General features: G+C 34.1%; 1 protein-coding gene across 4 annotated transcripts in view; it reads left to right on the top strand.

The window, feature by feature from the left end:
* The window catches only part of LOC128014841 (butyrophilin subfamily 3 member A2), a 54775-nt gene that overhangs the window by 17761 nt on the left and 23416 nt on the right, over window positions 1–13598 (top strand). For 3 of the 4 annotated variants that reach the window (XM_052598525.1, XM_052598532.1, XM_052598516.1), the window contains exons 2-3: window positions 486–797; window positions 3295–3438. In XM_052598525.1, the coding sequence (XP_052454485.1) occupies window positions 486–797; window positions 3295–3438 (456 nt within the window). The remainder of the gene's footprint in view (window positions 1–485; window positions 798–3294; window positions 3439–13598) is intronic. The other variant, XM_052598540.1, reaches the window with a different exon arrangement.

Raw genomic sequence — 13598 nt, 5'->3', positions numbered from 1 at the left:
GGCAGAGACAGATCCAGGTCAAAGAAAATTTCAAGATGATCTGACAGACTAATTTCAACAGAAAACAGCTGTAAAACAACTGCATCATTTGCAGTGGTCTAATGTGTGGCCTTTGTTATGTGTTGTTAAAACAGTCCAACAAAAACAAAAAGTCCTTAGTCATCACACCGTCATTTTGGTCAGTGTGTATGTAAAGATAAGGCATTCTTGAATTTAAAACACAACATTGACAACAAATCTGCAAATTCAGACATAAAAGACTTAATTTGCCTTTGGTGGTTGATAAGACTGTAGCGATGGTAAAAGCTTTAGGGGCAGAGATGCTCAAAACAAGGCATTTAGATGATGAAAACTGTGGTATGCACCCAGCGCTGATGTTAAATTGTAAATTGTGAACCACAATAATTCCCCCACCTCTACCAGTGGGAGATCAAACAGTCCATACCATAATATTTATTAAACTTCAGATGTGATTTCCTCCACAGACCACCCACACATTGAAGTTATTGCTATTGTTGGAGAAGCAGCAACTCTTCCCTGCATGTGTCCTCCTGACTGGCCTCCGTTTCTGGTCTGGCAGAAGAACATTGATAAGGCACTCGTGGTTAATTACTACAAAGATGATGACCAAGAAGACATCCAAATCGCACTCGAGTACAGGAACAGAACAGAGCTGAGACTGACAGGAAACTGTTCTCTTGTGATTCATAGTGTGTGTTTATCAGACCAGGGACTGTACATCTGTTACTATAAGAAAAATCCTTTAAGGCATGAAAAAATCTATCTGGGGGTTACAGGTCAGTATCACCATTTATTTTTCATCGTCCTTTGTTGTGCGTATCACATACTCAAATTATGAAGGGAAAGTGTATTTTATATGCTTATATATGCCATTTCTTCTGTTCAGTTGTTCATTTTAATGGTCCTGTGATGTAAAATCTAATTTAATAATTTGATTAAATCAATAAACGTTACTACTGATTCTTAATTCAGCACTATGGAAGCTTATTTCTACAATGAAAAAAAAAAGTATATGTTTTTCTAGCAGTTTCAAGTTTATATCTCTCAATTCTGAATTTAAATTTTACAATTCTGATATTATATTTAATAATTCTGATTTTATAATGTCTTAATTCTTTTATCTCACAATTCTGAGTCTATATAAAAGTCAGAATTGTGAGAGAGAGAATTAAGATATAAACTTGCATTTAAGAGAAAAAAAGTGTGAAATTTGAAGATATTTTTTTTAATGACTATTCTCTGGCAAAAATAAATATTCCATAACTTTTGCAAGACTTTTGGATGTAGGTTATATAATAAACTCATTCAGAATTGTAAAACTAAATGTGAGCTCTCTGAATGCTTGTGAGAGAAATAAGGAGATGCTTCTTTTTTACTTTCACAATGACTTCACAATGCTTATTTTATCTCTGTTTATTTAACTGTTCACTGGGAAATGGAGCTATTGTTTTGCTGTCAACCTTAAAGGGTTAGTTCATTGAAAAATAAAAATAATGTAATTAATAACTCACCCTCATGTCGTTCCAAACCCGTGAGATCCCCGTTTATTTTCAGGACAGAGTTTAAAGGGGGGGTAAAATGCTCGTTTTCACTCAGTATCCTGTTAATCTTGAGTACCTATAGAGTAGTACTGCATCCTTCATAACTCCAAAAAGTCTTTAGTTTTATTATATTCATAAGAGAAAGATAGTCTGTACCGATTTTTCCCAGAAAAACACGACAGGCTGGAGGCGTGACGTGTGGGCGGAGCTAAAGAATCACGAGCGCCAGTAGGCTTTTGCGTTGAGAGCGTTTGGAAGTTGTGACATTACCGTGAGGGGAAAAAAAAAACATCATCCAAAACAAACCATGGCTAACAGTCAGATTCAGCCGTTTATTTATGATCCAGAATCAGATCCCGAGGCTGAAACTGAACGAGAGCAGCAGCAGCAACGACTCGCTTCAAGCGGGGCTCGAACCCGGGTCTCCGGCATGGGAGGCGGACGCACTAACAAGGAGGCAGAGATATTTTAAGCAGTTCTGCTCACCGCCTGCGGTTCCAACACACGATCGTGACCCTTTTTCGTTGGAATTGCATCATACTTAAGAAATAAACGATGTGCAAATCCGTCGTCAAACTGGGCCTTGTTTGTAAAACAAGCATCTTCGAAATGCAGGGAACAAACAAAAACACTTGCACAACTCCGTTGATGCTCTGTAAAAATAAACTCCATCCACTGGTCCCTTAATGCTGTTTTTTTTTTTTTTTGGGTAATCTGTGCAGGGTTGTCTTGCCCTGGCAACCAAAAACACACTTATTTTGTGACTTTTCGCGACGCACTCGCTCTGATCAGTGAATGTCTCTGCTCTCAGTGCTCTGCTATACGGGAGCGCGCGCTCTTCCGGCAGACGTGCCCTTAGGACCCATATAAGGAAATTCCGCTCCATCTAACGTCACACAGAGCCATACTCGAAAAAAAACTTTCCGAAACTTGTGACAAACCGGAAGGAGTATTTTGGGAACAAAAATACTCCTTCAAACGTACAACTTCATTTTTGAAACTTTTTTTCGGCTCGGTGTTCATCTTCAGTTCTCTCTTCACAGCAGTTCAGTCAGTGTACTGTTTGAGTAAATTAATTACTCCGGGATATTGGTTTGTTTTAACTTAGAGTGAGTGTCAGCCACATTAAAAAAATTTACAGTTTAAGTCATTTGTGGATTAATGTGTATTGGAGACGCGAACCATTTAAAACGATTTAGTTCGATTTGGTGAACTGGTTTAAAAAGATCCGGTTACATTGAGTGATTCATTCGCAAACCCGGTTATCACAAACTGCTGTGTTTTCAACTCTCTCACAACAGACACGGAAGAGAAGACAATGATAAATAAAGTTGTAGGTTTTGCATTTTTTGGACCAAAATGTATTTTTGATGCTTCAAAAAATTCTAACTGACCCTCTGATGTCACATGGACTACTTTGATGATGTTTTTCTTACCTTTCTGGACATGGACACACAGTTTCAATGGAGGGACTGAGAGCTCTAGGACTAAATCTAAAATATCTAAAACTGTTCCAAAGATAAATGGGGTCTCACGAGTTATTAATTACATAATTTAGATTTTTCAATGAACTAACCCTTTTATGTCATATTTTATCTCATTGCTACCATACTGCGTATATGTAAGGTTACAGAGTTTGCATCCAAAAGAAAGCTCTCTAGGGAGACTGAAGACCACAAACACATTTCACTACTCCACACAAATATACAATGAACTTGTATTGTTCTTGCAGAACAAGGGAAAGTGTCAGATGAACCTAAGCGTGTCCAGAGCACCACTGTGATATCTTCAGTCTGTGGGGTACTCATCATTTTGCTCATCACAATTGCTGCAGCATATATAGGAATTACTTGCAGAAATAGACATCAGATCAGAAGTAAGTCCATTTTTCCCCTTGTGACCTAAATGTGTTCATTGCAGTTAAAATAAATTGCAGCTTACAGTAATAAATTCATAGGCATAGTATATGAACTCTTCTTGCACCTTGATGTTTGTTTAAAAGCTTTAGGTTACCTCAAAATGAAATCTGAGCCTATAATCAGCCTTTTCAGAGTGATGTTTCTTTGCAGGAACAGTCATTTCAACATCAATAAGGAGCACTTAACTGTGAATGATACTGTGATCACTATCACTGTTTTTTAGTGGCTTTTCATGGATGATAGAAAATGCAACAAACAAAACAACAAAATGCTAAATGTGGGTGACCCATTTAACTTGGTGATCCAGCTCAAACATTTTCTGACACTTCTCTACTATCTGACTTTATTAAAGGAGTAAATAACCACTGGCAAGAGGGTTTTTTAATGAAAGTTTTCTATTTGGTAAAATATTATTTATTTTTATTCATTTTGTATTTTTTAAATCATGCTATGTGACTAGAGAAAACAGAGAGAAAAAAGGAAAATAAATTATTAATTTATTTCTACTACTGACATTTGTAATAATACAAAGCTGGTTGAAAATTGGTGAAAATACAACTGTGAATTGCCAACCAATGCTATGAACTAGACTTATGCTGGTATTCGGTAATGCAATATCACAGTACTGAATATGCATGATATTGTTATTGTGGGCACTTCTAAATACCGTAAATAATAATATATAACAAATAATTCAGAATTTGGAATACATTTTAAGAATAATCTTCCCATCAACTGGTCAAAATGCACAACACCGCTGTATGCTGCTTGAAAGAGGTGTGTCTCTGATGTAAACAAGCATGCATGAGAAGCAAATGGGGGAACACGAGACGTGCTGAATGAAAGCACATTCACTCTCTGACAGCAGATGGTGCTAAACTGTAGAAAATGCAGCCCTTACCCTGGAAATCCCATAAATAAAGCAGCAGCCTACTTTCTAAAACATATTTAAATAATTTTAAATATCCATTCAGATTTTGTGGATTCACTGTGATGTTTATCACTGCACCAAATACTTAAATATTTAAACTAAATAGGCTATCATTAATCTTAGGTGTTCTAATATTTAATAACACATTGTTAAAATTGAAAGTTGCAACTGTTATTTAATGATGGGATACACTATTGCAATAACAATCGCAGGGTTTGATGACACTAAGAAGGAGCGTGGAATGGAGGGATTTGTTGTCTTCTACCCAACCGCTGACGGCCATCAATCAGATGATATGAAAACGATTACCACTTGTTCAACAAATATATACACTCGTGTACATTCAAACACAATAATTGGGCATACATTATCTAAGGTGAGTTCAACGATTTGCGCGAGTAGACTACATACAAAGTCAATGCAAAGACACGATCAGACTATGGATCAGACGCATCCTCGCATGGGTCTAGAGACGCGATGCCCCATAATACTAATCTTGTTATAATAGCATATGTTTTCTGTAAAGATGTGAATCAAAACAACTCACCTGTCGAGTAAAACACAAGCAAGATTGGCATCTCTTTCTAGTTGAAGTTTGTCGCAAAGCTCTCTCCATCTAGAAAATGCAACACCGATATTGATCCCTGCTCTTTCTCTCCTCTTGTCCCAAACTCTTCTTGGGTCAATTGGTTGGTTGGTACACTTACGTTACACACTTACGCACTTCTTGGGGGTCGAGCATACTGCGCAGACTCAAACTGAGCTTGATGATGTAGATGTGACGTGACGTAAGTCTTCTAATCGCTGTGCCAAGAGAAATCTGAATCACCCACGAAATCTTTTGTCCCATTGCTTTTATGGGCTCTCTATGTGCCCTCTCCCTTGACTTTATGCCTCCACATCCCACCAATAGCCTCATAGATAGTAAAAGATTGCCTGCGAGCTTCTCCTCCTGTACATACGGTAATTTCTCTACTGTGCGACAGAGAGTCGCAAGTTATGACGCAATCGTTAGCCAAATTTTACAAAAACTGCTTATACGGGGCCATAATGTAAGATACAAGGTAATGGGGCCTTTTATAAATTTTCGTGTTTCTTTAGAAAAACTTTATTGGACAAATGGAATCTTTAAATGCCTCAGATGTAAAGTTATTCACTGTCAAAGTGACAACAAAATGAATGGGAGTCAATGAAATGCTAACAGCAGGTGGGGGTCCGCTAATCAATGGCGGCGCGGGGAAGCTTCAATAAAATATTAAACCCTGCCCCCCGGGTTTGCTGGATGCTAGACACTACTTCCACATTTGTCCACGGCACTGTTGTCATGTGGTTTCTATGTCAGTAAAGGTGGTAACAAAGGGTAACTAACGTCATTGACAGGCGACTGCACTGCCCCGTGTCACTGTTTAGAATGGGAATTTTCTCATGATTTACAAGTAGTTGAAAACATTAGAGACATTGTTAGTAATCAGCTAGACAAAATATATAACACTAGAGTTAGTGGTTTTTGGATATTTTACTGCAAATATCTTACAAATTGTAGCTTTAAATATTAATAGTGTATGAGATGTTCCAAACAGTTTATACTTTACATTGTTTCCTGCATCAGTTTTTCACTTCATTATTTGGATTTATAAACTCCTGTCAGTCTCAAATCTAAAAGTATAGTTTATGTTTGTGTTATGTGAAAAGTTTGTTTAGAAACCATTGTTCCTGTCAAAATAACACCATTATAATCACTGCAGTAAAACAGATCATTTGGTATTTGACATGAAAAAGGAAGAACTTTAAATGACAGAAAGCTTGCAGGGTATCATCCTATAGATGTATTTTTATATATATATATATATATATATATATATATATTTTTATGAATTTCTAATAAATGCATAAAGTAAATATAATGCTGAAATGATGGATGTTGAAGATCAATAGATGGAACTTGATGAATGTTCTAAGAAACATTTTAGTAACATTCTAATCAAAAAAATAACATATAGACATTTTAACATTCTTAGAATATTAAAAATAAGCATTCAAATTAGGGGTGTGACGGTTAGTATATAACCGTGAGACCGGCGGTTATAGTTGAACACCGTCATTAGAACTCTATAACCGCCAAAACCGTGTCATTAAAATATTTTTTACAAACATTTTTTATCAAAAATTATTTTCATTTTTTAGATAGGATCATAAGATGCGCAATATATTGGGAGACATGGTTTCTACCACTTAATAAAGTTTTGTAAATCGTCAGACATGATATTTACCACTTCATAAAATTTTGCTATGTAGAAAACCTTTCTTAAAAACGAATTTCGTTTTGTACTCATTTTATCTTAATTTTAATAAATGTTTCATCAACCAATTGCATGTATTTTAATAAATAAAAAGCAAATATAGCAGACAATGATAACCGTGACATGGAAGCACCAGCGCCGCGTTCACTTGCACTGCACTGTGAACTAGAGCACATCTCATCGTAAATGAAACTCAGCGTAGGCCTATGCTTCATACATTAGCATTAAATATCTTTGCTGCATCCTTTCTAGAACAGACAGTGGCTTTTTTTGCGGCTCACATCAGCAAAGCATTGCATCGCAAAACAGTCAGTGGATGGCGGGCGGGTGCGGCTTTGAAATTTGCTCAAAAAACGTTGGTGCGGATGATGAGTTTTGTGACAGATCTCCTTAATAAACGGAGGTCTGAAATCTCTGCCCCTTTACCGATCAGAGTGGCGCTGATACGGAGTTAACCCGCTATCTCCAAGAACAACCAATTGACTCTACGGCAGATCCACTAATCCCCCCCCCCCCCGACGGTTATGTTATGGACCGTCACTTTTGACTCACGTCATAACCGTCATCACCAATTCTGAAACCAGCTCACCCCTAATTCAAATAACATATTTTATGTGAAAATTAAGTTATTAAAACTTTGTAAGAAATGTCTCTGTAACCTTTAACATCATTACCGTGATAAGCGTCCCAAAACTGGAATTATGTTCCCATACAATTTTCATTACAGATTCTCAAAATAACACTTTTATCTTTGGTGTTATTTTACATTTGGTCACTTCATGCATGTTAATCAGATCGCGACAAGATTCCATTGAACTGATACTGACCACATTCTCTTTACTATGTATATAGATATTTGCTTAATGCTTTTGCTTTCTAATATTTGCTTTCATTCTGACCAGACTGTTGGAGTCATTGTAACACTTCCAGTGTGTGTGTGTGTGTGTGTGTGTTTTGTGTGTTTGCTTTCACAGGGCATTAGTAAATGTAGTCAAACTGCAGGAATGCATACGCCCACTACTGACCCAGATACATGTGTGTGTTTGTGTAACATGTCTTGCATTCCTGCACTTATTGCTTTCTATAGCAGTTTTGTACAAAGATGTTGATGTAATGTCAGATGTTTTGGAGCCGTCTGTTTATTTACTGGATATGGACACTGTTCTTGGCACCAGCATACATGTTTTACAACTTATCTTTATGCGTTCATTAAGAAATGAGCAAGTTTGTCCGTTTTTCTTTCTTTCTTTCTTTCTTTCTTTCTTTCTTTCTTTCTTTCTTTCTTTCTTTCTAAACCTGATGTTATGAATTAATGGCAAAAATGTTTTGTGATTTAATATGTTTTGCCTTATATACAGTATTCCAGGTAACAAGGAACATTCTAAGAACTTTGGTTAATATTCTTTCGGAAATGTTATTACAGTGTTCAATGTTGGACGTTCATCCATTTTTTTTTTTTATGTAACTTGTTTCAGAACATTCTGAACACATTCAATGAGTTGTGTTCAAGAATGTTCACCAAGGTTAAACATTTTATGTCACTCGTACATGTAATGCAGTAGCGTAGCCAGAAAAGAGATTTTGGGTGTGCATATGAAAATCTGGGTGTGCCACATTTATTGTCAGATTACTGTGCAAAATTATGGGATAGTATTTTTGTTGCACTGCTTCCGTCCAACCATACTCCTAGCGGTAATTTGCAGGTCGTGTCAACATGTAGTTAATTGTTAAATGTAATAATTTTCTTCCAAATACGATAATTTAGAATTTCTGGTACGATACTTGGACATTTCCAATCTGACAACACTGTCTGTTGATGTTGGGCCCGGGGAGCGAGATACATCAACAGACAGTGTTGTCAGATTGGAAATGTCCAAGTATCGTACCAGAAATTCTAAATTATCGTATCTGGAAGAAAATTATTACATTTAACAAGAAAGGAGCTCTGCGACATATTGCTAGCTAGCAATGTGCAATCTAAAATTATCTGTTTATATCATAGACTGCTGGGGTCACAGTCAGCTGCTGTTTGCTGATTGGTTGGCAGTCCAAATGTCGGCAGATATATTTTAACAAAAATAATTTAAAATGTAAATTACAAAATTACAAAATTACAAACAACACTTCATGAGGATTTACTGTTTCATTTGAGAAAACTGTCATATCACAAACCCAGACACTCAAAGATCTTCATGGCAACCCATCAAAATAAATGTTCGGTTTAATGTGAGTAAATTAATAATAATAATAATAATATATTTATTTTGTATAGCGCCTTTAAAAGTAGCTTTCTCAAAGCACTTTACATACAAGCATAACACCAAATGAATAAACACAATGTAAGTACAAGAAAATAAACGCATAAAATCAAGTTCATGTAAAAGCAATCCTAAAATAAAATGTTTTAAGAAGAGATTTAAAAGTGACTAATGAATTTGCTTCCCTGATGTCGGCCGGGAGAGAATTCCAGAGCTTAGGAGCATAGACAGAGAATGCTCGGTCACCCCACGTATGAAGCCGTGTCTTCGGAACAACCAATAGACCACTCTGAGAGGAGCGCAGATTGCGACGTGGTGTGTAGGGGATTAATAAGTCAGTCAAATACTCAGGTGCCAGATTGTGTAGAGATTTATAGGCCAAAATAAGGATTTTAATATCAATACGGTACCTAACAGGTAGCCAGTGCAGGGACTCCAAGACTGGAGTTATATGGTCCCTGGTCTTGACCCCAGATAATACTCTAGCAGCTGAATTTTGAAGATATTGCAATTTATCCAGTGATGATTTAGATACCCCAGCTAGAAGACCATTGCAGTAGTCAATGCGCGAAAAGACAAAAGAGTTAATCAACTTCTCAGCTACCGAAAAGGATAACATAGGACGTAGCCGGGCTATATTTCTGAGGTGATAAAACGATGTCTTAACTGTTGACAATATATTAAGCTACTGTTGTAGCCTACAGTAGATTTAGCTATGTCTCTATGTAGTAATAATAATATGTCTCTATTAATAATAATAATTATGCCTAGACGGTTGCTTGTTTTTTTCTTGTTTTGTTGTAAAGAGATTATCTGATTAACACTTTCTTGTGTTGGTAATCAAGCTGCAGTTGTAGTCATTTGATGTTATTAGCAGAAAGGCCATAAAGAAGTGAATTACAGTAATCTAATTGAGATTGTATAACAGCAATAATAAGGCATGTATAACAGTTTCAACATCCTGCTGACTGATAGAGGATCAAATATGTCAAATGTCAAATCAATGAGAACACCAAGATTGCGAACCTTAGAGGAGGGCACAATCAGAACACCATCCAGTTCCATCAGTTGACAAGAGAGCTTCAATACAACAGCTTTGGAGCCAATCAGAATTACCTCAGTTTTATCAGAGTTAAATTTAAGGTAATTTGCCTCCAGCCAAGACTTGAGTTCCCTGATGCAATTTGTTAGTGGAGGAAACATTGAGGTGGAGGGTACGCTAAAATAAATTTCAATGTCATCAGATTAACAGTGGAAGTTAAACCCATAGCGTTTGATTATTTGTCCAATTGGTAGCATATAAATGGTAAAGAGGAGAGGGCCCAAAACAGAACCCTGTGGTACACCAGAACAGATGGATTTGGTAGATAATATGTGCTTCTGATTTATAACAAATTGTTGCCTCCTGGTCAAATAGGAGGAAAACCATTCAAGGGCTGTGCCAGTAATTCCAATTGCTGAAAGCCATGAGAGGAGTATATCATGACAAACAGTGTCAAAAGCTGAATTGATGTCTAACAGAAGGAGAGAGCTGAAAGCACCAGAATCAGAAGCTAAGAGAAGATCATTAAGAACCGTAACCATGGTTGTTTCAGTACTGAGTAAAGGATGAAAACCAGACTGGAAGGGCTCATAGAGGTTGTGTGCTGTTAAAAAGGTCTGTATCTGGGAGGCAACAACTTTTTGCAATATCTTAGAAAAGATAAGTTTGAAATAGGCCTATAGCTACTTAGGGAAGAAGGTTAGAGACCATGCTTTTTAAGATGGATCGCTTTTATTTAGTTTTTCCTTTTTTATTTAAAATATTTACAAAGTTGCATACCATGTCATGAACAATCTGATATTCTGATTCATAAATATTTGTAAATTAGTCTGTTTTGTTGTTTAAAATCCTTTCTAAATGATCTTGATCGTGATCTGTAATGTGTTTGCGCTGCAATTCATAGAGTCTTATTGATCAGATTTACAGCATTTGAATTCATCAAGTTATCCCGAAATACAGGTAATGAGAGGCCGGTGAATTGGATAAAGAATTGAGTGAACTTTATAGTTACTTGCACTGTGAGTATTTAATATGAATAAAAAACACCTGCAAATAAATTTTGAATGGATTATTATTGTTGATTCCAGAGACATGCGTGTATTTTTCAAACTCTAAATGTATTTTTTTACAAGTATTTATGTGTATTTAAATGTCTGAAACCTAAAATATGCATTATGTGGTTAAAAACACTATAGTTATTATGACAAGAGCAGTGCACATCTCTCTATGGCTCTGGCTCTATGTCTTTATTTTACCAATTCTTGATAGGGGCTCCTTTTGCTTTAATTACTGCCTCAATTTGGTGTGTGTGTGTGTCTCTTCATATACAAATACAAAAGAAATGCTAAAATATGATTTAAAAATATGGACATAAATATATTCTCTACCTACATATATATATATATATATATATATATATATATATATATATATATATATATATATATATATATATATATATATATATATATATATATACATATACCTCTACCATATATATATATATATATATATATATATATATATATATATATATATATATATATATATATATGTATGTGTGTGTGTGTGTGTGTTTTGCACATATATATATATATATATATATATATATATATATATATATATATATATATATATATATATATATATATATATATATATATATATATATATATATATATATATATATATATATATAATGAGGTGCCAAACAGGAAATAATTATATAAAAACCTGAATATATACATTTAAATTGTGAATATATTATATCTAAATATATAGATGTAAATTCTGAATATATAAATGTAAATCTGAATATATAGTTATAAGCCTGAATATATAGAAGTTAATCTGAATATATAATTATAAGCCTGAATTTATAAATGTAAATAGTGAATATATAGAAGTTAATCTGAATATATAGTTATAATTCTGAATATATAAATGTATATTTTGAATAAATAGATATACATTTTATATATAAATGTAAATTGTGAATATTTAGAAGTGAATCTGAATATATACTTTAGTTATAAGTCTGAATATATAAATGTAAATCATTGATATAAATGCATATCATAAAATCTGAAAATATGTATAAATCCGAATATACTGTTTAAATGCAAATATGGATATACAGTATGCTGTATTTGCTACAGCTCAATATAACTATATCTTTATTTTAAGGCATATCAATAGACTTTTTATAATACCTGATCATACTTTATATAGTTATTAATGTAAATATTTTACTACATTAATTATTCTAAGTGCATCTCACTAATCTTAACCAAAAGGAGTATTTTTCATATACTTTAAAAAAGGCTGGCTGTGGTGCCAAAAGGTCCTCACAGTCAGCGACAATGCTGTTACCCATCTTTTCTACACAGTTAAGCATAGTTGAGAGGGCTAGGGAATTGCCAACAGCAACATATATTTACAAATACAGTAGTGACTGAAGTGAATTGAGACAATTGCAGCAGCATGGGATAGATAGTAATAATTAAAATAACTAATATATAACTAATATAGTACAATATCTGCATTGGTACAAGTACAGAATACATAGGCATAGCGTTTAAAAAAAAAAAAAGAACATCTGCCTATTGACATGCCTAATAATAAAGATATTATATTTATGTTGAAGTGTAGACTATATACTGTATATTCAGATATGCATTTATATACTTAAGATTTATGGACATACATTGTGATTTACTATTATATTAGAATAATAAATATAAAATCACAATTTACATTCATGTATTCAAAACATTTTTTTTTTTTTTTTTTACATTTAAAAAGAATAGGGTCTGAGTATTTTTTACTTTTTTTTCATTATTTTTTTTTATTAATGAAAGATCTATTAACATAATAAAAAGCAACAGAAGATACATTTATATTGTTACAAAATATTTATATTTCTTGTACTTTCTATTTATCAGAGAATCCTGAAAAATAAAATGTATCTTAGTTTCTATAATAATAATAATAATAATAATAATATATTAGAATGATTTCTGAAGGATCATGTGACACTGAAGACTGGAGTAATGATGCTGAAAATTCAGCTTTGATCAAAAGGAATAAATTGCATTTTACAACAGAAAAGTTATTTTAAATTGTATTGATATTTTAAATTTTTCTGTATTTTTAATCAAACAAATGCAGCTTTAGTGAGCAAATAAAATACTTCTTTCAAAAACATCTTAAAGACCACAAACGTTCATTCTGTGCCATATAAAAACCTGCTTCTAATTAACATCTTTATCTTTATCTTTTTTTTTTTTTTTTTGTCAAAACATCCATACAACAAAATCTATTTACCATGGATATTAATTAAATCATGTTGGAATTAAAGAGTTGTTCACTTTTCTTCACAATGCTTTTCAATTTCTGAGTATTTCAGAAGCAAAAGGTTACGTTCAGCAACCTCACTTCCCATTCTTTGTAATGTACAGCATCAGAGGGCTGAGCTGAAGGAAGACGTCTGGGTGAAGTTGAGTGGAGAACAATCAGTCAGTCCTGCCCAGGAAGAGCTGCTCGTCCCAGAGACCAATAAAGAACCGGACATGATTGTTGTCTT

Source organism: Carassius gibelio, chromosome A1, assembly GCF_023724105.1.
Source record: "Carassius gibelio isolate Cgi1373 ecotype wild population from Czech Republic chromosome A1, carGib1.2-hapl.c, whole genome shotgun sequence".
NCBI lineage: Eukaryota > Metazoa > Chordata > Actinopteri > Cypriniformes > Cyprinidae > Carassius > Carassius gibelio.
This window is presented reverse-complemented; position numbering and strand designations above follow the sequence as displayed.